The 26,833-nt window shown below is 37.9% G+C and overlaps 2 protein-coding genes across 4 annotated transcripts in view; one reads left to right on the top strand and one right to left on the bottom strand.

The window, feature by feature from the left end:
* col5a3a (collagen, type V, alpha 3a) overlaps positions 1 to 7,888 on the bottom strand; it is a 44,888-nt gene extending 37,000 nt beyond the window's left edge. For all 3 annotated transcript variants that reach the window (XM_030142186.1, XM_030142187.1, XM_030142188.1), the window contains exon 1: positions 7,639 to 7,888. In XM_030142186.1, coding sequence (XP_029998046.1) covers positions 7,639 to 7,723 — 85 coding nt within the window. In that variant the 5' untranslated portion in view covers positions 7,724 to 7,888. The remainder of the gene's footprint in view (positions 1 to 7,638) is intronic.
* Positions 7,889 to 17,312: 9,424 nt separating this feature from the next.
* Positions 17,313 to 24,504, top strand: rdh8a (retinol dehydrogenase 8a). The gene is made up of 6 exons (XM_030141774.1): positions 17,313 to 17,646; positions 19,937 to 20,098; positions 21,299 to 21,478; positions 22,156 to 22,249; positions 22,343 to 22,526; positions 23,528 to 24,504. Exons 1-6 carry the CDS (start codon positions 17,541 to 17,543, stop codon positions 23,753 to 23,755), a joined length of 954 nt encoding a protein of 317 aa, XP_029997634.1. The 5' UTR covers positions 17,313 to 17,540; the 3' UTR covers positions 23,756 to 24,504.
* Positions 24,505 to 26,833: the final 2,329 nt, after the last annotated feature.

Genomic DNA, 26,833 nt, shown 5'->3' with positions numbered 1-26,833 from the left:
GGCTCAGTTAAGTGTTAGTTGTTACTGCATTGAAGAGACGGGTTTAGTGGAACTGGAAGCTGGTTTTAAAGTGTGGAGGCTTCCTGCTTCCAGGGAGTCGGAAGAGATGAGCTTCTCTGAGATGTGGCGGCAGGTGGCCAGGCTTCTGTGGGTGTTATTATAGAATAGGGGAGGTACTCAGCCTAACCCATAATCCTGCTGCAGCACACCTGACAGCTGACACCTGCACACTGCTCACTGTGCTCCAGCAGCAACAATGAGTCTACATCACATTTATCACCACTGGAGCACTGGCATAAATAAGAACATCACTGATTCATATATCTTCACTACTGAAACATCTGCCCTAACAAGTACATTTTAAAGATTCAAAGCTTCTTCTCCTGAAAATGCAAATGGGGTGAAATTATGTAAAAAAAAAAAAAAATTGCGCATGCAATATTCTTTGTTCCAGGAGATTGCCAGAGCTTGTAAATATGAGTACAGCTGATCTCATCACTTGTTAAAATTAATTTTTGTAGTGCAAATATATACTGTATCACATTATGCCAGTTAGCAATGAGCCTAGCAACTGTTACCCCCCAGATATGAGGTTTCTCCCAGTGGTGGTCCTTTCTCATTACAAAGAACTTGTGCTTTATTTGCAGTCTGCTGGTCATATTATTAGATGTTCTGCTGATAAAGTGCTGCCGTGAGCATTAGCTAGGGTCTGGGCTGTGCATACAACCAGTCTCTCACCAGCTGCTAGAGAGAGCCCTATCAGGGCAACTCAGCACTTAGCATTCCAGGCATCTGAAATGAGGATCCTAAACCCAAATTACCTCCTGTAACACTCCCTATACCAAGCTTGCCTTTTATTCTCCTTGTTAATTAAACGTGTAGAAAGAGTTTACTGTTGCCCAGACATTACTTGCAGAAAAATACCATGTTACATTTTATAGTAATATTTATTTGCATAGCAGGGACCATTTATTCCAAGCAGCTTTGAGAGCTCACCCTCCCAGTCCCCTTGCATGGCAACAAGGCTGTAAATAGGTTAAGCTGTGTATTACAGCCAGGCATCAACAATGGAAAACATTAGGTGCAGATCTAAAGGCATTTAATGCCTTAGGACTTAAATTTGAATTCATACAAACTCATAAACTGGTAGCGTCAATAAAATAATTACAGTATTTGCTGTATTGTAACAGCAGAAGCCTCAAACTGTTACATGTAAAAGTGGTATTAATAAATGTTCACCCACACACAGTCATTTTGGATTAGTTTCAAATGTATTCTAGTCATCATAACAGTGAACCGAGAACTAAATGTCAAGGAATAAGTCTACTGAGTTTAAAAGGTCACAGTCCAGTCATCTACACTTGGATCAAGAATAAAAAAATACTGACACTGCTTTTGACTGAGAACATATTTTTAGAAACAGCATACATATCAAACAGACCTTATCTTATTGACTGAATAGACATCTTGTCCTTGTGACATGACACAATAACCTAACACACAGGGTCAGATAATATGGCTGCTAGTCATTGGGGTACAACAAGTGTACTATTTACTTGAAGTAAATCATCAAAATGTTTAGCTGGGCTATTGAAGTTATTGAAGCTAGTTTATGCTGTGGTAAAGCTGGTGTTTTAGAAATAAAACAGAGTGATGTGCCAGACTGGTTCATCATAGCAGCTAAATCTTCAATTAAATTTTGTATTTCTCAAAAAGCACTTTACCTCACACTTTACATCATGTCTGGATCCTAATCCTTAATTTTTGTGTTTAATTGGACTGCTAGAACCCTCTATGGCTGTCTGATCCTTAGTGAGCCTCTTTTGGCCCTGTTTTGGCTTTGTTTGATTCATGACTGCAAATCAATTTCCTTTGCGGTAACAAAGTTGAAAGTTTGTGTTTTAGTTAAAGGTCAAAATTCAGTTAACTCTATTTTCCCTCTTTCTCTCTCTTTCTCTCTCCCTCCCATACACATATTCATGCACAGGTCATAAGGAAGTCATGTTTGGAACAGTCTGAATAATGTTCTAAATTGAAGCAACATGTGTCTAATTAGAATGGATTCTTGGGTTTCTGTCAACCCATCCGGAACAAGCACCTGACAAAATGTACTCAAAATGAACATACAAGAAGCATTTACAGCACAAATGTTTAGTGAGTGAAAGATTCCTACCTTTGCCACTTTGAGAGTTAAACGTACTGTAAGACTCTTTGCCAGTTCTAAACATGTTCCAGCTATGAGCTGACCGGAGTTGACCTCTGGTACTCAGTGGTGAACAGTCACAATGTGCAACAATGCCACAGGGAGAAGTTTGACTCAACTAGCAGAAATTCCTCCAAGAAAAGAAAATGCTTTCACAATGTCTGTCAGTTAAACAAGCACGGGATAACAGGCATCCCACACCCAAGTGTGCAAAATAAACTGTTGAGGGATCATTTTGGCAAGAACCTATAGAGGACATGGGAACAGACCTGCATTGGACTTAAGTTGATACAACCCTCTGACAGCTTTTACAAAAATAGAAACTAACCAATGACAAGAATTACCCAAAAACATTTTAGCAAGATTCAAGGAAACAGCCTATATTTCAACACTTTATTACTACTATGACTGACTTTGGCATCAAGGAGAAACCCCAGGCTAGTGGCAGACAGCCACATAAAGTTTGGATCCATGCAGCAATCAATAAAAAGGACGTTATTTATACAAGACTCTGGATCCATTTATGTCACTTTGAGTTGTGCCAATTCTTAGCTTTACCTTGCAGCTTTACCTGTCCTGTTGCTCTTATTGTCTGAGCAGGTTTTGCTTGCATCTCATTAGGCTTTGTAATAATCATGTGTCCTTACCTTACCGGCAAAATTAGAATAAATGCTACATAGAATGGGCAAGAACAGAGGTGATCAAAAGAGATCTCCATGAATATTTTGATGAAGCAACAGACTGGCATTACTTGCTAACTACTGGTTATTTTGTTTTCCTAAACATGAGCCTGAATGTGTTTGAAATAGCAACATATAATCTCTAAGGACAGCTTACTCAGATAGCCAAATAGCATCATCTTCAATAACAAAAAATGCCAGAATGCATTGGAAGCAACTGTAGCATCCAGTAAGCACAAACATGTGTCAATTGTGGGAGAATATCAGCTTACATATACTGCAAGTACAAATTAATAATCATTAATGATCATTAGACAGAAAAATGCACATACAGGCACACAGATTCTCTGTATAACACAGTTTGTTGCTTTGTCCTTTCCTAGTAGTGACCACAGTTTTCCTGACAGAAAAAGTTGACTGACAATTTTTCCACCTCAAAGATGATGTCTTATCCCCTAGAAATGTCACCAAACAGTCTACATCTGTGCATCTTTTCTGGTTGTGTGACACTTGACACAATCCCTCCATGCCCTGCAGTCAAACTCAGTATCACTTCAGTCATACATGGACATAATGTGTTCTCTGTGTTTCTAGAGCAAATGCCTCTAAAGACATTCTTTATGACTCACACCACCTACACTCCCAGTCCAGCCTGAAAATACCACTCACACACACAATACTACACTGTCAAAAACTATTACACATGGGAGCTTGGGAATTTTAACAAGAAATGAAGCCAAAATTAATCTGGGCTATGAGAATTTCCCATAGTATATTGGACCACACCCCGAGATTACAAGAGAAAAAAGTCTGACATTTGAATGTTGAAATACTGTATGGAGGTGTGCCTGCATCTTATAATGAATAACATGACAATGAATGAACATCGTCTTTACATGCATCAGCCAGAAGTTTCCTCTACAAAAAGTATAATCATCCATTTATCTCCAGTGAAACTACTGTTGAGAAAGCATTTCTTCAGATAACCTTTTGATTATAACTCGCCATATGGTGGTTACTAATGTAAAAAACTGGTAACAGATTGTGGTTGCGTCAATCCAAACAGTTTCTTCCAGGCGTCATGACAAATACTCCAAATCCAATTAGCTGTGGGTGTGACCCTTTGTCTGGGTCACTGTCATGTGTGAACAAAAGCAGGGTAGGAGATGCTATGAACTGATGAAAATGCAAACTCAAACAGACAAATAAGATTTATACATCGGCAATACACCATTACAATACTTTGACCAAGCAACAGGCACACACACTGTTCACATCAAACTAGATAACAACACCCACAGAGAAAAAAGTCGACAGCATTTTCAACCTCTGCCCTTGGACAAAATTTCCCTCCAAATTACCCTGAATTCATTTGTCAACATGACACTGCCTAATCATGTTCACTGTGGTCAATGTAATTTATAATTTTGAAATTAAAGCTGCCAGATTCTGGTGGAATCTAGTTACACACTTCCTTCCAATTTACATCAGCTACAAATTCTTCAGTCTCCACAGTTTGTTCTGCTCATGTTTGTTCACAGTATGATGGGCCGACAGGCCAAAAGCTGCTTGGCCCATTGAGAAAACACCTGCCCTCAAGGCCCCTAACTGGGCAAGCACTGCACACAGACACACACAGTAACCCACATTTATCCCTCTATACTTGTGAGAACATTTTTTTTGCTTCAAATCAATCCTCTAACCTTGCAGTTGTATACCTAACATTGGTTTTTAACCCTGACAACACAATGTATAATAACTACAGCTAAAGTCAGTTAAAGAACTGAGCCAGTAGAAAGTTCAGAATTCTGAGAGATTATCTCTTTATCCTTGTGAGGCTTATATTGTTGTTGTGAATACTGAAAGAAAATAAGACACCACAAGCATTTAAACACAGGAGTACAGATACAATATTTATGGATGGCAGACACGCCTCAGGCATAGATTACATACAAACATGCATAGTTACACATAACCCAGCCAACTTTGCTTGAAACCTCAAGCTATCACTTAGTCTCTCAAACATAACATACATACTATACAAAAAATATAACACTGAAGCTTCTATTAAGGAGTGTTATAATTGGGTTCAAACTATATATAAGCAGAGCTACACACACCAAGTGTAGTGCATACATTAGTCATAGTTATTTGTTCATTGGTGTGTTATGTGTCTCTTTGGGGCTTTGAGAAAAAAGAAACATTTTGCACTTAAAATGCTAAGATTTGGATGTCTACAGATGGCTTTGGAGGCAAAACATACTACTGTGATCTCTAATGAGATATGCACGTGCCTGTGTTATGTGACTACGGTGAAACTATTTGGAACCTCATATACTGTGATAGAGACTGATGACAAGTAAAGGGACACTCTAAAGAAGACATCCCCTCTTGATGTCTGCTCATTGCAATTCTACAGGAAGCATCTCCAACTAGTCCCATAGAAATCTACTTAAAACCGCCTGTGATCAGAAACCCTAAAGGGGAGAGTGTAACTGAGTTTCTGGAAGCCAGATGTGTGTTGCATACTATAGAGCGCAGCCTGGCGCCATGATGTGTTTCGGCATCATTTTTACATATTAAAGACTTGGGTAGGTTTCAAACTGTTTTCCTCATCAAAAGTGGTTCAAGTTGATTCACATGCATGATCAGCAGCTAGACATCATCACTAAGACAGTTCTGGTGTTTAATGGTTCTATTAGAGAAATGCAAACTCATAAGACAACAAAGAAGACACTAGGGCTATAAAAGGCAAAATCCTCTATTCCTATTCTCTATCCTGCTAAATTCAGCTGCCTTTTTCATTTGTTTTCATTTGCTACTAATTTGTTCCTGAATCAAAGGGGAACAAGGCTTGCCATCCTCCTTTGGGAGTCTAGTGCAGGGTTGGCAAAGAGGCTGGATCAAACGGCAAGCAGTGAGGGGGTTGTATGCACGATTTCCCCTCTGTCACTGAACCAGCTAGGGATAAGGTAGGGCACAAGAGGAGGGAGATGATGTAAATGAAGTGATAAGGCATATAAAATAAAAACAAACACTTCCTATTCCCAGGACTTTGAATGGAACAAAAAAATGAGAGGAGGGAAAGAAAACTTAACAAAAATGTGTCGAGGCAAAAGAACAGAGGATTCTAACTGAAATGAACTGTGGACGTGTGCAAGAATGTCTCACTTCCTGTCAGCAAACATGACTACAAAGTACTCTCTCATCTCTCTCAAACACACACACAGAAAGCATATGGGAAAACATTCTTGCACTGTAAAACACACATACACACTTGCACATTAACATTCACAGACTAAGACACAAAACACATTATCACCCATATGCACATATCTGAGGCTGCCATATCAGCACCAACATATGTCCCATGCACTTTTAAATCAACTCAGTACTTCACAAGCCCTCATTAGAGAGCAGTGTCCACCAAAGCCACTGTGTCACTTGAAAGTGATTATGCCAGTTGGCTCAGTTCCTACCGCCATCACTTCATTTCAGCCAACGAATTCCAACAAATCCTGCCAGCCGTAAAGTGGGTGCATGTGGAAAGTCATTACTGAAGATGTGACATCTTTAAGCTCTTGTGGTGCCCACAGGGTTAACTCCTGTTGTTGAGACATGTCAATCCATCAGGGAGTCTCTAAACCACAGCACCTGCAAGGAAATAGTCTGCTACCAGTAAAAGATACTTAGGACATGGCCACAGGGCATACAGGCCTGTCTAGGTGACAGATAGTAATGGTCAAAACCATGCACACAGTGAGTAAGCACTTGCAAAACAATACAGCGACAGGCAAAGAAGAAGGTGTTTATATTTAATAGAGACATGGTCCTCTGGTCAGTTGAGAAATGAGACAAACTGTTATTAAAAGAGGAAAGTTTCAGCTGTCTAAAACATGACCTAAAATAGCTGCCTTCATTAAAATGCGTAAAATAGTTGAGTGTGCCAAAATAATTATACCTAAAGCAGTAAGAGTGTTAGTGCTAAGCGCCTTCACTCCAGACCTATGTGTGCAGAGGGCACGCTGAACAGATCCATGACAGGAATTTTAATCTACTCAGTTCGGTCAGTGTTCAGCCATTCACCTCTTTCTCAAACCAACGTTAAACCTTTTCACAGTAAACCGACGCTGGTCACAAGCAAACTCTAACATGACATCATGCATCTCCTGAGGTCGTCTCAAAACGTTCAGCACACCTGGCGCATGGATCCATTCACAAGCAAACCTTGCAAATATTTTTAATTAAAATGCATGCTGGAGTCATAAAATCAGCATCAATCAAAATATGCTCTTTGTGCAGTGACGCGGATAATTAATATGCATGAATATACACAGAAACAGCTCCATAATTTCACATCATCTGCAGAGCTCTGAAACTTTCTGAAAACTTCTGAAAGTCTTTTGAGTCTGCATACAATTGCGATCCCCGCCTTAATAGATTCTATGGGGCAAGTAGCAGCAGCATCCAGGTTCAAAGCAAAGATAACAGACTTGAAAGCCAGAATGCAAAATAAACCATAAAAAAACTAGAGCTCAGCTGATATTGTTTTGAGCTAATAACCTCGTGTTTGCTGAAGGCCAAGTGATGAATGAAGGTGTCTGGACAAGTAATGAAAACTGGGTGGAAGTGACATTTGCAAAGCACCCCTGGCTGGCTGGCTTCTTATATAATGTTTTATTTACTTCTTGTTTCCTCCATAGCCCATGGAAACCATCATTATTTTGACTGTAAGTGCTCTACTAGATACTTTACCAGCTTTTGTCGTCGTTACATGGAGCAGGATGTAGAATAACAGCGGTATTCTCCTGCGCATTCTCGTCCTTATTAAATTGTCCATCTTTAGAAGCGCAGACTCCCCTCTGCCTCCGCCGCCCGAACTTTATTCTACACAAGTTGTATTTGCAGGAGCTAAGCAGCCATGCGTGGAGAAAAGGAGAGAAGCCAGTCTGTACTTCCACTTGCTTGATTGTTGAAGAACTTTTGTTGTAGAGTATCCTCTCAGTTTCGCTCTGTCCTTCTCATTCAATTTCTCCCTCTCAGCATCACTCCCTCCCTCTGTTCTCCACCTCCTCCGCTTCTTCCCTCCCATAAGACGGTGTCCCGGGATGCATGGAACAGCGGTGCGTCTTCACAAAACCAGATCAGAGGTTTTTTTCTACTTCTGATAGTTAGTTTAGACTCACAGATGGGATCATTAACCTACAAGTGTCACGACGTACGGCAGGTGAGCTGTGAAATTTAACAATCTTAGAATCAGCGAATTTTATGAGGTTCTGATAGACACAAATAAAGGACATTAAAAACTTCATGCATGTTACGTGGAACTATTTTTAAGAGAGTGTCAGTCATACACCATTTAACCTTTTATGTGGTACTCAGAAATACAATGATATTCAACATTTCAACCGATGTGTTATTGGAAGACATAACAAGACAATTACTTTTGTGAAAATTTTCAACATTTTTTATTGTTATGTAGGAAATCAAGGTCATTGAAGTTACCATATTTGGTTCCTTACCCGTAACTGGCAATAAAATAAAATAAAATAAAAAATACAAGTGGTAAATATTAAAAAAAAATACAAGAAAAACACATGTAAGGTGAAAGAAACATGTATTTTAGAACATTAGAACAACAGCGATGGCCAAAAACTAAACCTCCTATCTGCAAATTTTTAGATTTTGAGTTTTCACATTAAATGGTGAGAACATGGATGACTCCACATTTTCAGTCTATCTGCAAGATAATCCCACCCTTTCTTATGACATGAAGGTCACCTGACAACAACAACGAAGACCATACTATAATAAAACTAAACCATCAAATTTTATTTATATAGCGCCAAATCATAACAAAAGTTATCTCATGACACTTTACATATAGAGTTGGTCAAAACCAGACTCTAAGCCAATTTACAGAAACCCAACAGAATCCTCCATGATCCACTTTTTTTTTTTTTTTGTTTCCTGATAAAAGTGATTTTTTCAGATAGGAGGTTTTGTATTTTGGCCATCGATAAGTACTGATACACACACCTGTCAACATACACATTATCCCTTTGAACATCATTACCTACATTAGTACCATTACTTCATGGTACCAAAGTTTACTTTTGTGAAAACTTTCACTATTTTTTTATTTTCATGTAGAAAATCAAGGTGAATGAAGTTACCATATTTGGTTCCTTACCTGTAAGTGGCAAAAAAAAAATTAAAAAATCCATGAAAAAAATAAAATAAAATTAATAAATCCATGACGAAACACATGTAAGGTGAAAGGAACATGTATTTTAGAAAATTAGAACATCACTTTTAGGACATCACAGCAACATAAGTGCTGATCCAGACACCTGTCCACATCCACATTATCCCTTTGAACATCATTCCTTACATTAGTACCATTACTTCATGGTACCTAACAAAGCAGGTACACTCACTGTTCATGCAGAGGTGGACCTTACAGATCCTGCAGACCACATTGGATGAGATTGTTGACTCACTGTCCTCACTGGAACTGTTGATGTCACCGTATTGTAATGTATGTGGAAATTATCAAAAATAGTCACTTGCCCAATAAAGGGTTAATATTCAACACGATTACAAAATGAACAATGTGATTAACGCAATACAGATCTCAATCCAAATCTACACAAAGATAATATCAATGTTGTAAACTATGATATACTAGGACCACTAATTAAACTATAGTATTATACTGCAATGCAAACATGTCACGTGAGTCAAACCAGATCTAATCTACACAGAAGCACATAACCAGAGGGTGTGGTTTAGGTAATTACAATGATCATGCAAAATATACTGCATTTAATTCTCGGTATTTTGCTTCACAGTGAACATCACAGGATTTTGTTAAATAATCTATTGCTGGAGGATGTACTCAAGTTTGAACACATCAACAGGTAGCTACATCTCATCCGTATAAGATGATTGGCAAGTGTACAAGGTCTTTATTTCACCATCAATCTGCTCTCAGCCTAACCCTACTGCCACAGTGTGTCTCTAATGCTTACCCAAGCAAAAGCTCGACCATTAAGACTGAATCCCCTCAGGCTGAAGGTCACCGAGCGCTGTCCAAATGTGCAAAACTGGCCAGGTTCAGCATAGTTCAGGACATACACACCCTTCCTCATAAAAACTTTGATTTATAGTCCAGACTTGTAAAACAAAAACATGCATGTTGGAGTGTCCGTCCATGTTGTTATAAACCTAAACAGAAAAAATAATATACAATGCCGTTAGGCACGAAGTTGGTAATCTTTTATATGTCAAATGTGCTGAAAGAGTTAGGCACAAATAAATGCTGGTATCACACCATAGATTCCAATACTGAAGAGGACATCTGTCCCATAGTCATCTGCCAAAAATTAAACACACATACATTACCATTTCTGCTCACCTGAGAAAGCTGACAAAATATGCTCTTGTCAGAAGCCAATTAATTCAGGAAGCCTGTGGTATTCAGTTGAGACATGCTCTAAGATAAGAGTTGTGAAGAGCTTGTCTAATTGGAAAATTACCAAAGATAACATTTCCAGAGTCCAAGCTACAACAGGCCTTTGTAAAGAGCCTGAGTACTAGTGTGCAGAATACATCCAGAGAATTGAGCCAAACCTTAATTTCCCAAGGGAGAAGATTCTTAAACCACTGAAAGATGGAGAAACACACCCATTTAAAAGCCTTTTTTTATTTAAAGATGCTTCTCCATTTTAATGGTAACCACAATCCAAGTCTGATCCAGAAACAATTTAACATCAAAAATCATTGACCAACCAAGTTATTAAAGCTGTGAAGCTGATTTGTGGTAAACATATAAAGTAAAGATATTTATTCAAAACATAAAAAACAAAACATTCTGGATTGTAACTAATAAAAGACACAGTGTATATCAAATGTCAGCATCATTAAATGTTAGGATAAGATATCAGAAAAACATTAAAAAGTAATTAGAAATAACAAAAAAAGCCGAAGGGAAGAGTGATAGGAGATTTAAGAGAAACAATGAGATAAGTGGACAGATTTAGGTTGATCTGGTTGGTAAACAAAAGACCCCCCTGACCTCCCATCGTTTCCCTTCTCAGTACCAGCTTATCCAGCCTGAGTCAGGACCACATTCCTTGCAGCTTTTAGCAGATAGTTACTAAGAGTCCAATGGGTAGTCTGAGCTCCAGGTGAGAAATATTTCTAGAGCATGTGCTACGTGCTTTTGTCCAATTACTGAATCTGTACAAATGAGAGCTAATTCATTGTTTAAATCTACAGCATACAACAAAAGACAGTAAAATACAGGTTTCTTCTGAACAATGTCATTTTATTGAGAGTTAAATCTGATGTAAACCCAGAAACTTTAGTTTTCTACATGACTGATACTGTGCATGCATCAATCAAGCCTGAGACCAAATGGATATATTAAAATTATTACACATGACATAACTTTAACTTGCAGGAAAATTCTAATTAAAATCAAAATTGATCTATTTGTCTCAAGCCAGTAGTTTATCAGCTTTCATTAACAGGTTTGACTGTTAATGATTAATGTGAGGTAAACAGATGCATTTTTCAAGTTGATGTGGAAACACAAACACTCCTTAGAGGTGTTTAAAATGGAGAAAAGACAAGTTAATTAATACTGACAACTTTTTAGCTACATTCCAATTATCCAAATGTATGCTATGTATGCTGTACGTGTATGGAATAGGGTTTAAAATTTATTAATAAGGTTTAGCAAATTCAACCATTAAAAAATCTGTCATAGATTTGGGGAAAAAAATGATTTGAAATTTTCTACCCTCCCCCTATCACATCTTTATTTATTTATTTATTTATTTATTATGAATAAAATCAATCTTGCTTATAGCATTTAAGTTTCACAGCATCTAGTATGGTGTTGCTAAGATTTTCTCTCTGCTTGGTGATAACATTCTGAACATTTCTTATTATTTATCATAAAAGGTGGGAAGGTCAAACATAGGAGTCTGTCATCTCCTTATTTTAAAGCCTGTAAGATGTAGTGAAACTTTAATAATCCCTATAAGAGCTGATGACTGATTGAGATTAGAGATCTTTTAATGGACTTCCAATTTAGTTTGTCTCCGGTCTGCCCTATGTGTTGAAGAACATGCTAGAACAGGACAACAGCCCAACAGGCAGGGAAAGTATGCATGTGAAATTTTGAGAGGAAGAGACAACCAACCCTTTCAGCTTGCAAAAATTTAATTTATACATGTTTAGGGGAAACATTAATGTTGAAATGCAAAAGCCAGGATTTAATTCATGATATAACCATACAACCATAATTTTCTAGAGGACTTGCAATGTAATTTTGTCATCCATTATGTCATAGATATTGTTATAACTTTGGACTTTAAGATGAATTTGAATGATTAAAGTAATTTGATGGTTTGTGTGCATGTGGTAAACCCAAAAACTTATCAAGGATCACTTCAATCTTCTATTTCTGGGAGAATTATTAACCCTTTATAGGGCACTCATAGAAATACTCTGATATTCAAAATTTCAACCAGTATGTTGTTGGAGGACCTAGAAAACTGTATAACTTTTGTGAAAACTTTCACAATTTTTTAATGTCATGTAGAAAATCAAGGTCAATGAAGTTACCATACTTGGTTCCTTACCCATAACTCTCTGAAAAATATTAATAAATACAAGATGAAACACATGTAAGGTGAATGGAACATGAATTTTAGAATATTAGAACATTACTTTTAGGACATTACAACAACATAAGTGTTGATCCAGACACCTGTCAACATCCATATTATCCCTTTGAACATCAGTACTTACATTAGTACCATTACTTCATGGTACCGGAGCAGTTACACTCACTGTTCATGCAGAGCTGGACCTTGCAAACCCTGTAGACCACTTTTGACCTGAGATTGTTGACTCACTGTCCTCACTGGAACTGTTGATGTCACTGTCTTGTAATGTATGTGGAAATTACCAAAAAATAGTCATTTGCCCAATAAAGTGTTAAAGGATTTTATAACATTTTTCTGCATATGGAAATTAAGTGAATATCCTACATTTGTCCACAATCCAAGTCACATGCAAAAAAAAAAAAAAAAAAAAAAATTGTCAAAATCTTTTATTTGTGCAGTATGGTGTAATAGGTGTTTGTCAGTTATTTTAACACATTAACCAATGTAAACCCTTCACTGATGTAGACTACAAGGAGAAAATAAAGAAGAAAAAACACCCAAAAAAAATGTAAATTTTGCTTAAGGGGTAGAATGTGGGTAAATCTGTCAGAAGCAGCTAAAACTCCTGATCTGTAAAAGTGCCTCCAGAAAAACATGAGTGTGCCACCCACTGACTGGTGGTGATAGTATCTTCATATATCAGAGAGCATGTGTTCTTACATAAGAGCTTTCACCAAAAACACCCTCTTAGAGTTAAACAGGTATTCTGAGTACCTGGCTACATTACAAAGGGGCAGAGTAAGCACCTCACACAAAGCTGCCTAGTATTTAATCATCATTCCACTGTTTCCTTTTGCACTGGGCCAGTAAGATGAACTGCCAGTCTGGTGATAATTATAATCATTAGAGATGAAGGTAGACCAGGCTAATTAACATCTAAGGACCATGTGTGTTAAATGACCCACTCAAACAAATAGATTGAATAAACTCAATGAACAACCCCATTCTGTACCCTCCTCTTCACTCTTAGCATACAAAACACGTATACCATGATTGTGTTTTAATCTCAAAATAACAAGGCAATAAAAAACGGTATTTGCAAGGGTATTTATTCTCATGTATTTCCATTAGGAATTCATACTTTGTTTGCTTTGGATCAGTTGTATTATTCTGCTTTTCTTTGCTATTTTTATATTATGATGTCAAAAAATGGCAATTGTTATGTTTCAGTTTGTGCTTTCGTTGTCTCTATGTTTTATTCTACACCAACCTCATTGCCTTTATATTTAAATTATCCTCATAAGTACTTTTTCTGCTTGAGTAATGCTCCTTCACTGGTTTTCCAAAATGGTATATTATGGTGTCACTGTTCTAAAAGCGGTCTCTAGAGTGCTCATTGTGTGTGGTCTGCAGCTGCAGAGTTTTAACTCTACACTTTTCATGCTGCTTATGGCCCACTCTTTTAATGCTAACTCTGAATTAACAGTGTTTTCTCACTGCATCAAAACCCCTAAAGCACTTTTGTATTTCACTCCTTTTCAAGTCTTTTTACTTTGAATTTTTCTCAGATTGAAGACTACCACCAGGCCACCAACCCCCAGCTTGTCCTTTCCTTCATTTCTTTCTACACTTCTATTCTCATGAAGTTTGCATTCCACACCTCTCTGCAGACTGCACACAAAAGAGGAGAAAGTGCTGTTCCTGACCTGTAGCAAACATTCCAGTCCTTCAGTCTCTTTCGCCCAGCCAAAGCCCCTCAATCTTAAACTCTGTCCCATTCTACTACATGGAAATGCCACCAAAGGAATAGCCTGTAGACAGAATATTGTGTCTGATATATCTGTGCTGTGGAATATTGTATGACTGTATTATATTATTGGTTAACTAGCTAAATTTACAAAATCCTTGTATTTGAAAATAACTCAGTTTTAGGTAAAATAATTGGAACCCAACAACTATCTTCTTTCATTTGTTATAGCATGAATTTTGATGTATTTCTTACATTTCAAATAGCATATATGTGATCACATTATTAGTTTAAATTATAATGAGTGAAAACAGACAATTACTTGACAAAATCAGCTGGAATACCAGTGAAAGTTCCAAGAGTATCTGCTCCTGTATCCTTAAAGCACACAGGAAATTGACTATTAAGCTATAAAAAAAAAAAAAGTGGGTTATCTGGAGATCGGATGTCAGTTGCTGGTGAGCAGCATTTTCTGTGATTTGGACTTTGACATAGAAGTTACAGATGACTTGTGCCCAGGGCACAGCTGGAATACAGTATATGCTGCAGAATCTCAGAGACGGGTGAGAGTCTTGGGGAAGAGTATAAAAAAAATACTGAACTGCTATGAGGACACTTATGCTGTAAATGGCATTTGGGCACAGTGTAAAAAATGGGGAGGAGAAAGGTTAATGTTTAAAGGGGAGGAGGGTTTACAACAAGACTTAGGGAGTAGAGAAAGCACGTGCCATGCAAAAGCATGTATGGGCTTGTATTAACCCCTCCTGTCTCTTTCCTCACTCCTGTGATGCTGAGCCTAAGTCTTCTGAAATTCCACAGAAATAGCTTGAAGGCTGAGAAATAACTGACTGCCCAGCACCCTCCTCATCTCAATCCACACCTGTCCACTTTCTCTGGAGGAGTAAGAGAAAGCATGCCAGACACTCCCCTGACTTAAATTGGCAGCTCAACGCAGTGTGGTTGTATGGTTGGAAGACCATTCGAAGTGACAGAAGTTGTCATTTTAGATTCAAAAATACATTGCAATGCATTGGAATGCAGTAAAATTTAAAAACAAAATGAAGCAATAGCTAAATTCAGTTAAAAACAGAGGACCATTGAGAATTGTCAAGAAAAAAATTCATAGTGCAAGTGATATCCCATTTGAACTATTTTTTCTCAGAAGAAAGTAAACTTTTATGGTGACTAATAGCTCTTACTTTACTGTCTGTAAATATGGACTTTCCTGAGTTAACAGGTGTCAGTATGATATATACACTGTAATAGCAATATAGTAATACAGTCCCCAGATGATAGATTCTCAGTCTTCCAAATTGTAACAGTAATTTTTTTTTTTTTAACCCAGTTTAAGTCAGATGCAAGTGGACTTCAACAGATGTGGGAAGTTTTTGCAGTCATACTGAGCCTGTTTAGCTGTGTCCTTATGATTTTTCACCCAATGGTAATTATTCTAATATTTGTTATCTAAATTCTGTAAATCAGAACTACAGCCAAACATAAATATATAAACTAAAATACCCCTACAATATATGCTTTCACCCCATCAGACTGGATTTAAAGCTGTTTTATCAGGCTATGCAAATTATGATTCTAATATCTCTTTGTAAAGTTCTCTCTTTCTGGTGAGAGAAATGGGTCATGGCTCAGGGATGTTCTAAATATGCAGACATCAGCCGTGTAAGACAACAAGAGGAAATTGCGCCTGAACTTGTTGTCAGCATAACAGACAGTGAAGGCTGAAAGATATTTTCAGAATGAGTTATATATGCATCTCATGTTTGACTTTTCACAACAAGGCTAAACATGTAGACTATTCATATTGCTTGCAGATTTCTGTCTGTCCCTTGGAAAGATTGAACCAGGATTCAACTCATCATAGGAACATGCATTCCCTGTGGCAGAGGCCCTCTTTTCAAGGGTTATAGTGAAATGAATAGTAGCTCTTAATGCAGATTTGTCCATAGGATTTTCCTTAAAGGAATCTTGGGGTGTGTCCAAAGGTTTCAACAACTCTGAAGTTGGAAGTAAAAAGGGTAACAAAACATGGGGTCCTTTATGATATATTCTGTGAATGCAGGTGGCATAAATGATTAGATTTAGAAGTAATCACTGTATTCACTGTTTGCTGTCATGTTGAAGAAAAGTAGTGCAAAAGATAGGCATATGTTATCAAATCATCCCTTCGTAGACAGCATTACATCACATTTACCAACAAGCTAAAACACAGCAGACTCTAACCCTTCACTCTGACCCTTCATTAAATAAAAAGAAACAAGCCTGCTCTGAGATCTTATCAGTGGCACTTTGAACTGTTACAACACTTGTCAAGAGCATGACCCACAAGTCATGTCACACCCCTGAGCATGAATCACCAGTACACCAAACTATTATATATCTTATATCCAAACACAGGCTACTGTTATTTACACTTTCAAAACTAATTTAATACAATACTGTCATGGAATTCAAATTATAATACCCATCAATTAGACACTATGGTGTTTTTTTAGTGCGACGTGCTTTTCTTGGGCACCAGATGGCAGTACAATGCAGCGCATACAGTTATTATAACTTACACACTACCTCACAAAATCAATTGTTCAGATTTTGGATTACTCCTTTAGTAAATTAACCATAATATATGTGATCTATTGAACTTAGCCACGCGTGCGAATCAAATATTGAAAAGCGGATTTTAGTTCATTTTTATATTATGTTTAGTTAGCCTATACAAATGAAATAATAATATATGAAGTTGGATAGGTCATATAACCTACATAATATGTCATGGAAAAAACAATGTAAATATAACAATTTTGGTGTAGAGCAGGAATAAACCGGAATAAGAGAAATAAATACTTAGTGAACATTTCACTGATAGCCTATGTAGTTGGGGTCACCAGCTTTGAAATAAAATAAGCACTGCCCCCTTTATAACACGCACGTACGCGCATGCAAGGCCATACGGATTTTAAAAAACTTTCTTCATTTTCTAAGAAGGACGCAACTACCAAGTGTAAGATCTCGTCTTGGAGGGGTGTTTGCGATGCCACGTCTTTTTTGGTTGCTGATTTTATTGAACATGTGACTGAATTAGGCGCTCACATGGCTGCAGTGGCTGCATGATCCGCTTTAGTTTTTTAAAGTCCGGTGATCGGTAGCTCCCTCGGCAGCGACCATCCGGTGCAGAGGGCCGCTGAAAAACACAGCGCCTATCCGGATAAATCATGGCGAACAGCGGGCAGAAAGTTGTGCTGATCACCGGCTGCTCCTCCGGCATCGGGTTACGAATCGCCGTCACGCTGGCCAAAGATGAAAAGAAGCGTTACCATGGTAAATGCGCTTTCTTCTACATTGTTTCTTTAATCGGACCTGTTAGTAGCAAGCATAGAATAGTGTAGTCCTGTTGGAAACGTTTTCCGTGTTTACTTCTCCATGCAGAGCTGCTATTTCACCGTGCCTCCTTTTACGCACAAAGTTCGGTTGCGTTTCATGCGCAATGCTCCGTCTTAACGCAAATAAGTGTAGTGTAGTGTAGTGTAGTGTCCTGGTCATTGAAACAGCTAACCCTAGTGTTATTGGATTCATATCCTTTTGTGAAGACTAGGATTCAGTCGCCCCTTTGCTTCAACTATTATCATTTGAAAGCACAGTTTCCAGGGTATTGCTCCGCAAGGATGCCGCTTGCCAGGCGGAATCATAAAAGGAGGCTTGTCAGTTCTCTTTCAAGTGACTTCTCCAGCACAAAGCCCCCTTTTATCGCACTGAATTGTAGACCGCCTGCTCCGGTTTAGTGCCGTGTCTAATGTGGCTATAGTCTCCTCAGTGGAGCGAGTGTTGAAAGGGGGACAAAGTTTGAGACCTGTACAAGCGAGGGTTCACTCTAAAGCAAGGGCCTTGTTTGAAGTCTTCATTGGTGCTCAGTTGAGTTGGGGTGTCCCACTCTGACATTGTTGATCTGTGCGTCTCCTCTACTGCTTCTCAGACATCATTAATGTCACTTTAGGATTTGAGGAACTAAAACCTTTCCATGTCACGAAGCTTTAGATTGAATTGCATTAGAACACCCTTCCCACCCCCACCTCACCTCAAGACCCATGGTGACAAGATTGTGTTGTTAGATTTCCCTTCATCCAACAGCATTACCTACTTGAGAAATTAGCCAACTAAAAAGGGAAACTCAGTTATAGTAGATGTCTTTGAAAATTCTCATGTTATAGTCATATTTGCCAGGTTTAGTCAATATTCTCATTATTATTACCAAATTTATGTGGTATCTTTTCTTAATTCCCTTCCCTTTTCATCTCCTTTTGGCTGGATTGCAGTCTAATAGTATTTATTTTTGTAAATTGATGCGCACAACGCAAGTGGTTGATTAGTTCCTTAACTCTTGTTTGGGCACTTTTTGAAGAGTGTAACCTGCTTTGAGTGAGCCTTGTCTTAGCACCGTGTTCCTTTATTCCCAGAATGTGAAGGAAATCTAACAGAGATTAAATAGAGGATTGCGCAAAATTATGTAATTAGTTGCAGTAACATGTACCAAACTCTGAAACCCCAAAAATACTGTGAATGCAAGGCAATGTGGTTCATTCAAGAATGTTTAAAGCTGCCCAAGAGTAATTCCTGGAGGAGCCAGAGGAACAATGGATCTCTTGTTCACTTCTCTACCAATACGTAAATCTCTTTGTTGCTTCATCAACACACAGTTCTAAAATCTTAAGATTACACTTAATTGGATTTATGGGGCACCATTAATATACAGTGTGTATTTGACTGCTTGTTCATGCAAGATTCGTCACACTTTATAAAAAAAAAAACATCTTACCTTGCTATTTGACATTATACAGTGTTATATCAGTAACATTACATAGCAGTTTCAACAGCGTAGAAACCCTTCTTAACTCTCTGTCTGTTGACACAAGAACCAGTTGATCAGTTGAGGTTTTGTATTTATTTGTCAAGAACATAGGTGGTTTTAGGTGATTGTCTGAGCAAGGGGTTGTTTACTCCAGCCAATTACCATTGTGCAATAGCACTGTCTATTTTCTGTGCTAGATAAGGTCAGTCAGCAAAAACACAGAACACACAATGTGGAGGAAAGGCTGAAGGCTACGTTGACACTTTGTTTAAAGGCACTGTATCTTGTTATGATAGATTACTTTGCTGTATGTAGGTTACTGTTGCTCAGTGTGTTAAGTTTAGAGGAGGTCATATGTGTGTTCTCTAAACTAACAGGTATGGTCATGTCGTGGTACTCTGACCTACAAGTAATTGTGAGCTCCAGCATGTTCGTGAGTTATATAGAAACCATGTAGTTGCAATTTCATAGAGCACATTTTCCTTTGCCCCATACATCACTTTAACAGTTTGACCATGTCAAGGCCTTTTCAGCTACAAAGATGAGTGTTTATTTGTATTTTCCTTAGTAGTTCTGTATGAAATCAAGTAGGAAAACACATAAAACATATTTATTTGCTAATTGCTACTCGCCTTTTTTCACAATTATGTACATTTTCTTGTTTATGCTCTAAAGTACAGTTTTAGTCCTAAGTGGCATTTAATTGCTACTGTGTAATGCATCATAAAATAATGTTTTCCTACTTTCTTATTTTTTTCTTGTCAGTCATTGCCACCATGCGGGACCTGAAGAAGAAGGACAAGCTAGTAGAGGCAGCGGGTGATGCATATGGGAAGACCTTGATGTTGCTTCCATTAGATGTTTGCAGTGATGAGTCAGTCAAGCAGTGCATCAACAATGTTAAGGACCGCCATATTGACATTTTGAGTGAGTGAGACACACTTCAAATTAAGCCTGAATCTCCCATTTTTCCCAGATTTTAACTACATGATTTACTCCCTGTATGAACGTTCTTAATGAGAGAGACAAAATATCTCCAACATTACCATTCATACAGGTATTATCTATTAGAGCCCTTTTTGTATTTCTTATTTTATACATACAAAAGTGTAAAAAAAAAACAAAAAAAAAAACTAACATATAAACTGAGTGCTTACAGTTTCAGTATTTCTTAATTAAAAACAATCATAGCGTTACAATACCTCTGGGTTCTTTAACATTACACATGTTTATGCAGACAAACATACAACGAAGCATAAATATAGGGAGATGATAAAAAAAGAGGTCATTTTTAGAGGAGTGATACAAATTCTGGGTGGCTAGAGGATACAAACTTGATCCATTTGTCCCAAATATGATAAAATTTATCCCTCTGGGTTCTGATAGAGTAAGTCAGTTTTTCCATTTTGAACATTTGCAAGATGATCTCGTACCAATCATCTATTGTTGGTGGCATTAATATTTCTCATTATGAATTTATTATGAATGAACAAATTACTAATAGTCGAATGCATTGAAATGGAAGTCTTGAAATGATTTGCTGCTACAATTGCTGTTCCTGAAATAGGGTCCTTATAGGTAAACAAAGCAGAGTAATAAAAATATTTTGACACCTATAAATCACAAGCAACCAAATAGTTCACTGGTCCTTAATATTTGTTAGTCGCCCAGTAAATAGCACAAGTAATCTTATGGTCATATTGTGCAAGATTTAATCATTGTTCCAATGTACTAAGAGTTTAAGAAGTCTTTTAAATAACAATGGGATTCTTTCACATAAATCTGCTTGGAAGCTCTATTTATAAATCTGCCTCCATTTTATTTTAAATCCAACATTACATCCCCCTTCACCTAATTACTCAAGACTCAGAAGCCCTTTGCAGTAAATTATTGGTTACATCACGTCTCTGTTGTTGTTGTTGTTGTCACACAGTGACACCTTGTGGCAACATCAAGTAACACCCTCTGTAATATTAAATACCAATGAGGTGTCTATCACCGTAAAGCCATATTAATCACAACAAATAATACAGTTTTTATTTGATATTAAGTCAATACATTTTAATTGTTTTGTGTTTTTAATGTCTGCAATCAATGCAATATGCTATGTCTTTGTGTTTTTGTCAGTCAACAATGCAGGTGTAGGTTTGCTTGGACCTGTAGAAAGCATTAGCATTGAAGAGATGAAGAGAGTATTTGAGACCAACTTTTTTGGTGTGGTTCGTATGATCAAAGAAGTGATGCCAGACATGAAGAAGAGGCGTTCAGGACACATTGTGGTCATGAGCAGTGTCATGGGTCTTCAAGGTAACATATTTTTTGTTCTTTTTTTTAAATGAGAAGAAACTTCAGTCCTGTAAAAAAAAAAAAAAAAAAAATACCAGAAATAGGCTTTAAGATACAGTCCACAGCAATTTACAGTTTTAAGGGTAAATCTGACATTGCTATTGTATACTTGCATTCAGACCTCAAACAAGTCTAAACTAAAGCATCAGACCTGGCTGCCAACAAGTACAGCTTAGACAGATTTAAAATGCCTGTTATCCCCTAGTTGCCCTGTATGAAACAAATTAATTCAGGAGTCATCCATGATACCATACAAAAATTTCATTTGACAAACCTCAAACAATGTAATTACATTTAATTTTTCAAGGTATGCAATCTGAAAAATGCTCTAACATTAAAATACCTACCTTTATTTTTATTGACTAGCTTTCAATTTACAGCATGTCTGAAATTTTCTCCAATAAAGGTCTATTGGCCTAACATAACTTAAATAACAAGCACTTCCAAAGAACATCTATTGTTTGTTATAATTAGTTTGAAATGAAGTTTTAAAGAGTGCGTGATAAGCTGATTAAATTGCCCCATCCCTGTATGCTGAGACTTTGTATGTTAATATTGTTTGCACAGACCTGCTGCTTATTAAACACCGTGAAATGCAGTGACATCATCCTGTATCTCCCTTTTTTGTTCTTTTCTAGGAGTGGTATTCAATGATGTTTATACTGCATCTAAGTTTGCCATGGAAGGCTTTTGTGAGAGCATGGCTGTACAGCTGATGAAGTTTAATATCCGGTACTTTCTTCCCTTTATTCTTTTTTGACATTTAACTGTACTTTTCACTGTACATGCTCACTCATAGGCTTTTCTGCTTCTGACTCTCCTCAGGTTGTCTATGATTGAGCCTGGTCCAGTGCACACTGAGTTTGAGACAAAGATGATGGAGGATGTGGCTAAGATGGAATATCCAGGAGCAGATGCCGACACAGTTCGCTATTTTAAAGATGTGTACCTACCATCGTCCATAGATATATTTGAAGCCATGGGTCAGACACCAGAAGACATAGCCAAGGTGAGGGAACATTTTGTAATGCAAATTGTACTTTTGGGTCCGATCAAACGAAAGTGAACATCAGCATGAAAACATAAATTTACAGACATCATTTATCAAGTGGGCTAATTTTTTTACCTAAAGATCTCTATTTTATGGAACTGTTATCCTTTTTAAAATACCTCGTAGAAAAAAAGTTACAACCCATTTTATCGATTGTACTTTTTACACCATAGCCATGCCTCAGATGTAAAATGTAGCTCGAATTTGATGCAAAAAATTATATCCAAAAATGTGAAAATTTATTCAATTTGTTGATTATATAGATGATTGTTAAGTTTCAAGTGTTAGATTTTCATTATTTTGTGAATATTAGTGATATTTATGAGTTTGAACATTTGTGAGTTGCTTAAAAGGCCCTGTCCACGTGTTACCACAAAAATACCAATATTTAATTTTCAAGTTACTTATAATTCACATATTTGAGTGAAACTTTCAGAAATTAATGATCTATTGGTTCATTTTGGTTGATGCATGCAATGATAAAGAGTCGTCCACGTGTTACTATGGCAGCCTGTCCACGTGTTACCACATTCTCATGTCACTATTAAATATTTTACTCCAAAACTTATTTTCAGTATAGTTGAACATAATATCTAAAATGTTTTGTCCTACTTGATATCAGTTTCTGTCAAGAACTGCATGTTTTGAATGTTTGCGTAAAGCTTAAAAAATTGATGTCCATTTCAAGTCTGCATGTTACCGAGCAGTAATTTTACCAAAAAATTTTAACTCCCCAAATTTTGTTCTACATAATGTTAAAGTGCTTATAAATACCCACTCAAATATGTATAAAACATGCATATAAGTTACTCTGCTTACACGAACACGAAATAATGTGTCCACATATTACCGCTTGATCGGACCCTTTACCAACATTGTATCCCTCTGATAAACTGCTTAAACATTTATTTGGCAAATACCTAAAAAAAACAGTAAAAACTTTCTTTTCAACTCCACAGTGCACTAAAAAGGTAATTGAGTCGAACAGCCCTCGCTTTAGGAATCTGACCAATAGCCTCTACACACCAATCGTGGCCTTGAAGTATGCAGATGAGACGGGTGGCCTGTCTGTCAACACATTCTACAACCTCCTCTTCAATTTTGGGCCTCTCATGCACATCACCATGAACATCCTCAAGTGCCTGACTTGCAGCTGCCTGCGTAGACGTACCATCTCACCTAACTAAAGATGGTTCCCTGTCTTGCTCCATAGCCATTGTTGTATGAATGGCTACCAAGCAAGACATAGAACCTCACCCAGTTCTTACAGCCTTTTACTAAAGTTTTGGGCTAAGCAGATAGACTTAAACCAGTGCCCCTGGAGAGAAAAGGTGCCTTTTAGTTAAAGACATTACCATGATAAGCTTTGCAGAAAACATGCAAAATTGCACAGATTTGTCATAGAGATGTTGTATACAGGATGACCTCATGTACTTACACACACAAAAACACACAATGCACACAACACAATAATTCAAAAAACCATTGTCTTTATTGGATCAGTGCACATACATAAAGAGAAGGCCATGCCTAAGTTGCCATGTGAACTGTAACAGTGAAAGGGTAAGTGGATAGATTTCATCTTAAAGAGAGCAAAAAGGTAGGACATCAGATATTAGTCCTATGGACAGACAAAAATAGACTCAGTTACAGAGAGACGCAATAACATTTCGGATAAATGATAATGCTAAAACTTGTAGTTTAGAAAATATGCACTCAGGCTCACTAGAGTTATAACATGTGTAATGGAGGCCGAAAGAATATATATCTGCTTTATTGTGTTGTGCCCAATATGTTGTTTGCCTTAATAGTGTTCTCATTGTCATAACTGCTGTTGAATCATGTTTTTAATCTTTGGATAAAATGAATGTTCTTTGTTTTTAAAAGTTTTGCAGAGGGGCAGGTCAGACATTTTAATTTAGTTACTTGATTTGAATAAAATAAAGAGAATTCTGATTTACCCTCAAAGGTATTCTCTTGTTTCTTCAGTCCATTCATGATTCATACTGCAAGCAACGGAAAGATTTTCTGTCTTTGCAAGATACCTTGAGTACCAAGAGGGGGCAGTATTTTACTATTTCTTTTCTTTGAGAACCAACCTGTGGACTTCAGGAATTATTAGCAAGCAGCTGCAGTGTAAGGGAATGTGTCCTCAGTGGCGATAGTGTGACAGGAGTAAACTTAAAATATTTAAACTGTTAATGAGGATGATGAATAGAAATTTGAGCAGTCGCTGGCTATCAGACCTGTTTTATTCCACTGGGTTTGTAATAGCATATAACAGGTATATGCATTTATTTTAATAACACAGTTGCAAACATTATTTCATGCTGATAACTTTGAAGGTTGTTTTGGAACAAAGTAATTCTTGTTCGAAATGACCTTTTATGTATTTGTTGTCACATATGTATGTTTCTCAGTGTGCGTTTCTGTGACATATATACATTGGACTATGTTTGCGAGTATTTTTGTGTATCTGTTTGTGCATCGGTATGAGCCAAGTTAGTGATCTGTTGATGGATATAAAGAGGTCATGGCCTGTTCCCCATCAAAACCCCTCCCTTGAACCCCCACCCTTCTCTCTCTCTCACACACACACACACACACACACACACCCTGCTTTGTAGCGTGTGAGAGAATGTGACCTGGTTCCCATCCCTGAGGAGGGGTGAACTCTAATGACGGCCTCCTCAGACATATAACGCAGTATTGAGACTCCCTCCCCAGCTGGCCCCCTTAGACCATTGCCCAGACCACCTGGTCTACATAGGAAGACAGGCCTGATTTAGGCTTTCCAGTACACACCTTGTTCCATCCTTCCTTATCCCTCTGTCCTGCCACACCCAATGTTGCTACACTGCTTCTGACAGACTGATGCTCACCATCAGAGGACAGTGCAACTGGTTGCAGACATCCAATTTCTGTGCATTGTATAATGTGCCTCAGCTCTGTGTATGTGTCTTCATCAGAGGCGACAGCTCAGCACAATGGAACAAAGACACTGTCAATCACAATCAAATGGGTGTGTGTGCGGGGGGTGGAGAGGAAAGGGGCAGGGGATGCGAGGAGGTTGGGGGAGGAGTCTGCGTCCTGAATGTTCTGGGGGATACCAGCACTCGATGTGGGACGCTTAGGTCTAAGGGCAGGAGGTGGGGGTGTGTCTGATTTGGGAAAATGAGAATTAGGCTGCCTACATCTGAATGGAAGACCTGTTTACTAATTAAATGAACATAGGAGTTACAGCAAAGTCTCATTCAACAAGAGGTCTTATCAAACCATTGTTATGTACCTTTGTTTCACAATCGAGAATGTAATTGTAGTATAATGAGGGCAGCATGACATGGCGAGGCCTTCTCTTAATTGTAACCCTGCCACAATTACTGAACCACTGCACATAAACAGTCTCTGTCATGTCTAACCTTGCTCCGTTCACTAAAAAGCCACTCATAAGTAGTGAATATGTTAGTGGAGAGAAAGAGAAATATGTATCCTCAGTGGTTTTCTTTGGGGATACAGGATACATTCCTTGCTAGCTGTCCTCTTTTGTTTTGGGGTCAATGCTGGTTCAGCCATTTTACCACATCCTCCTTTCACTGTCATCACCACTGAAGAACCACACCTCATCTTGACTCATCTCTCATGATGAGACAGACTGGGGAGTCAAAAAACAAAAACATGAGAGAGCTACAGAGGTCAGCAAATTGTGAGAACCAAGCAGTGAAAATGACAGATAGATGTGGAAAAAGGGCTGGTGTGGAACAAGCAAAATGGAGACAGAGCGAGGTATAAGTGCCAAGGGATGACAACATTAATTGGAACTGATGTCTAGACACGGTACTTCAGCCTGATCCCAGGTCAGGATGGACTAACACCAGACTGCATGATTAGTTTTATTATTACATCACTTGCTATGAAGGATCCATTGCATATAATTCCAGATAATGTTAAGAAGAGGTAAATAAAGCGTAGACCAGAAATATATTTCAATGATAACAAGGAAGTAGAAAGCTGAGCAAAGGTGGAGGTCAGACACCATTTTACACTGATGCATCTGACTATAGTAGTAGCCACATGGGACATATCCAAAGACCTGATCTGAGGTCTGTGGGGAGCCATCAATCTTTATTTATTGAAAACAGTAGAAACCTAAGATGCCCTGTGACTGGCCTGTGGCGGCAGGGTCCATCAGGGCAGCAGAGGCCACAGGGAGAAACAAACATACACCGTCGATCTCTATATCTCCCTCCCTCCGTCTCTGTTGCTGT

This window comes from Sphaeramia orbicularis, chromosome 8, assembly GCF_902148855.1.
Source record: "Sphaeramia orbicularis chromosome 8, fSphaOr1.1, whole genome shotgun sequence".
In the NCBI taxonomy this organism is placed as follows: Eukaryota; Metazoa; Chordata; class Actinopteri; order Kurtiformes; family Apogonidae; genus Sphaeramia; species Sphaeramia orbicularis.
This window is presented reverse-complemented; position numbering and strand designations above follow the sequence as displayed.

Bases quoted from the DNA above. Each gene is read 5' to 3' on its own strand.
- rdh8a (XM_030141774.1), top strand. From the start codon at position 17,541: ATGGCGAACAGCGGGCAGAAAGTTGTGCTGATCACCGGCTGCTCCTCC. The intron at 17,647-19,936 runs GTAAATGCGCTT...TTTTCTTGTCAG, and splicing joins TGAAAAGAAGCGTTACCATG to TCATTGCCACCATGCGGGAC. The intron at 22,250-22,342 runs GTACTTTCTTCC...GACTCTCCTCAG, and splicing joins CTGATGAAGTTTAATATCCG to GTTGTCTATGATTGAGCCTG.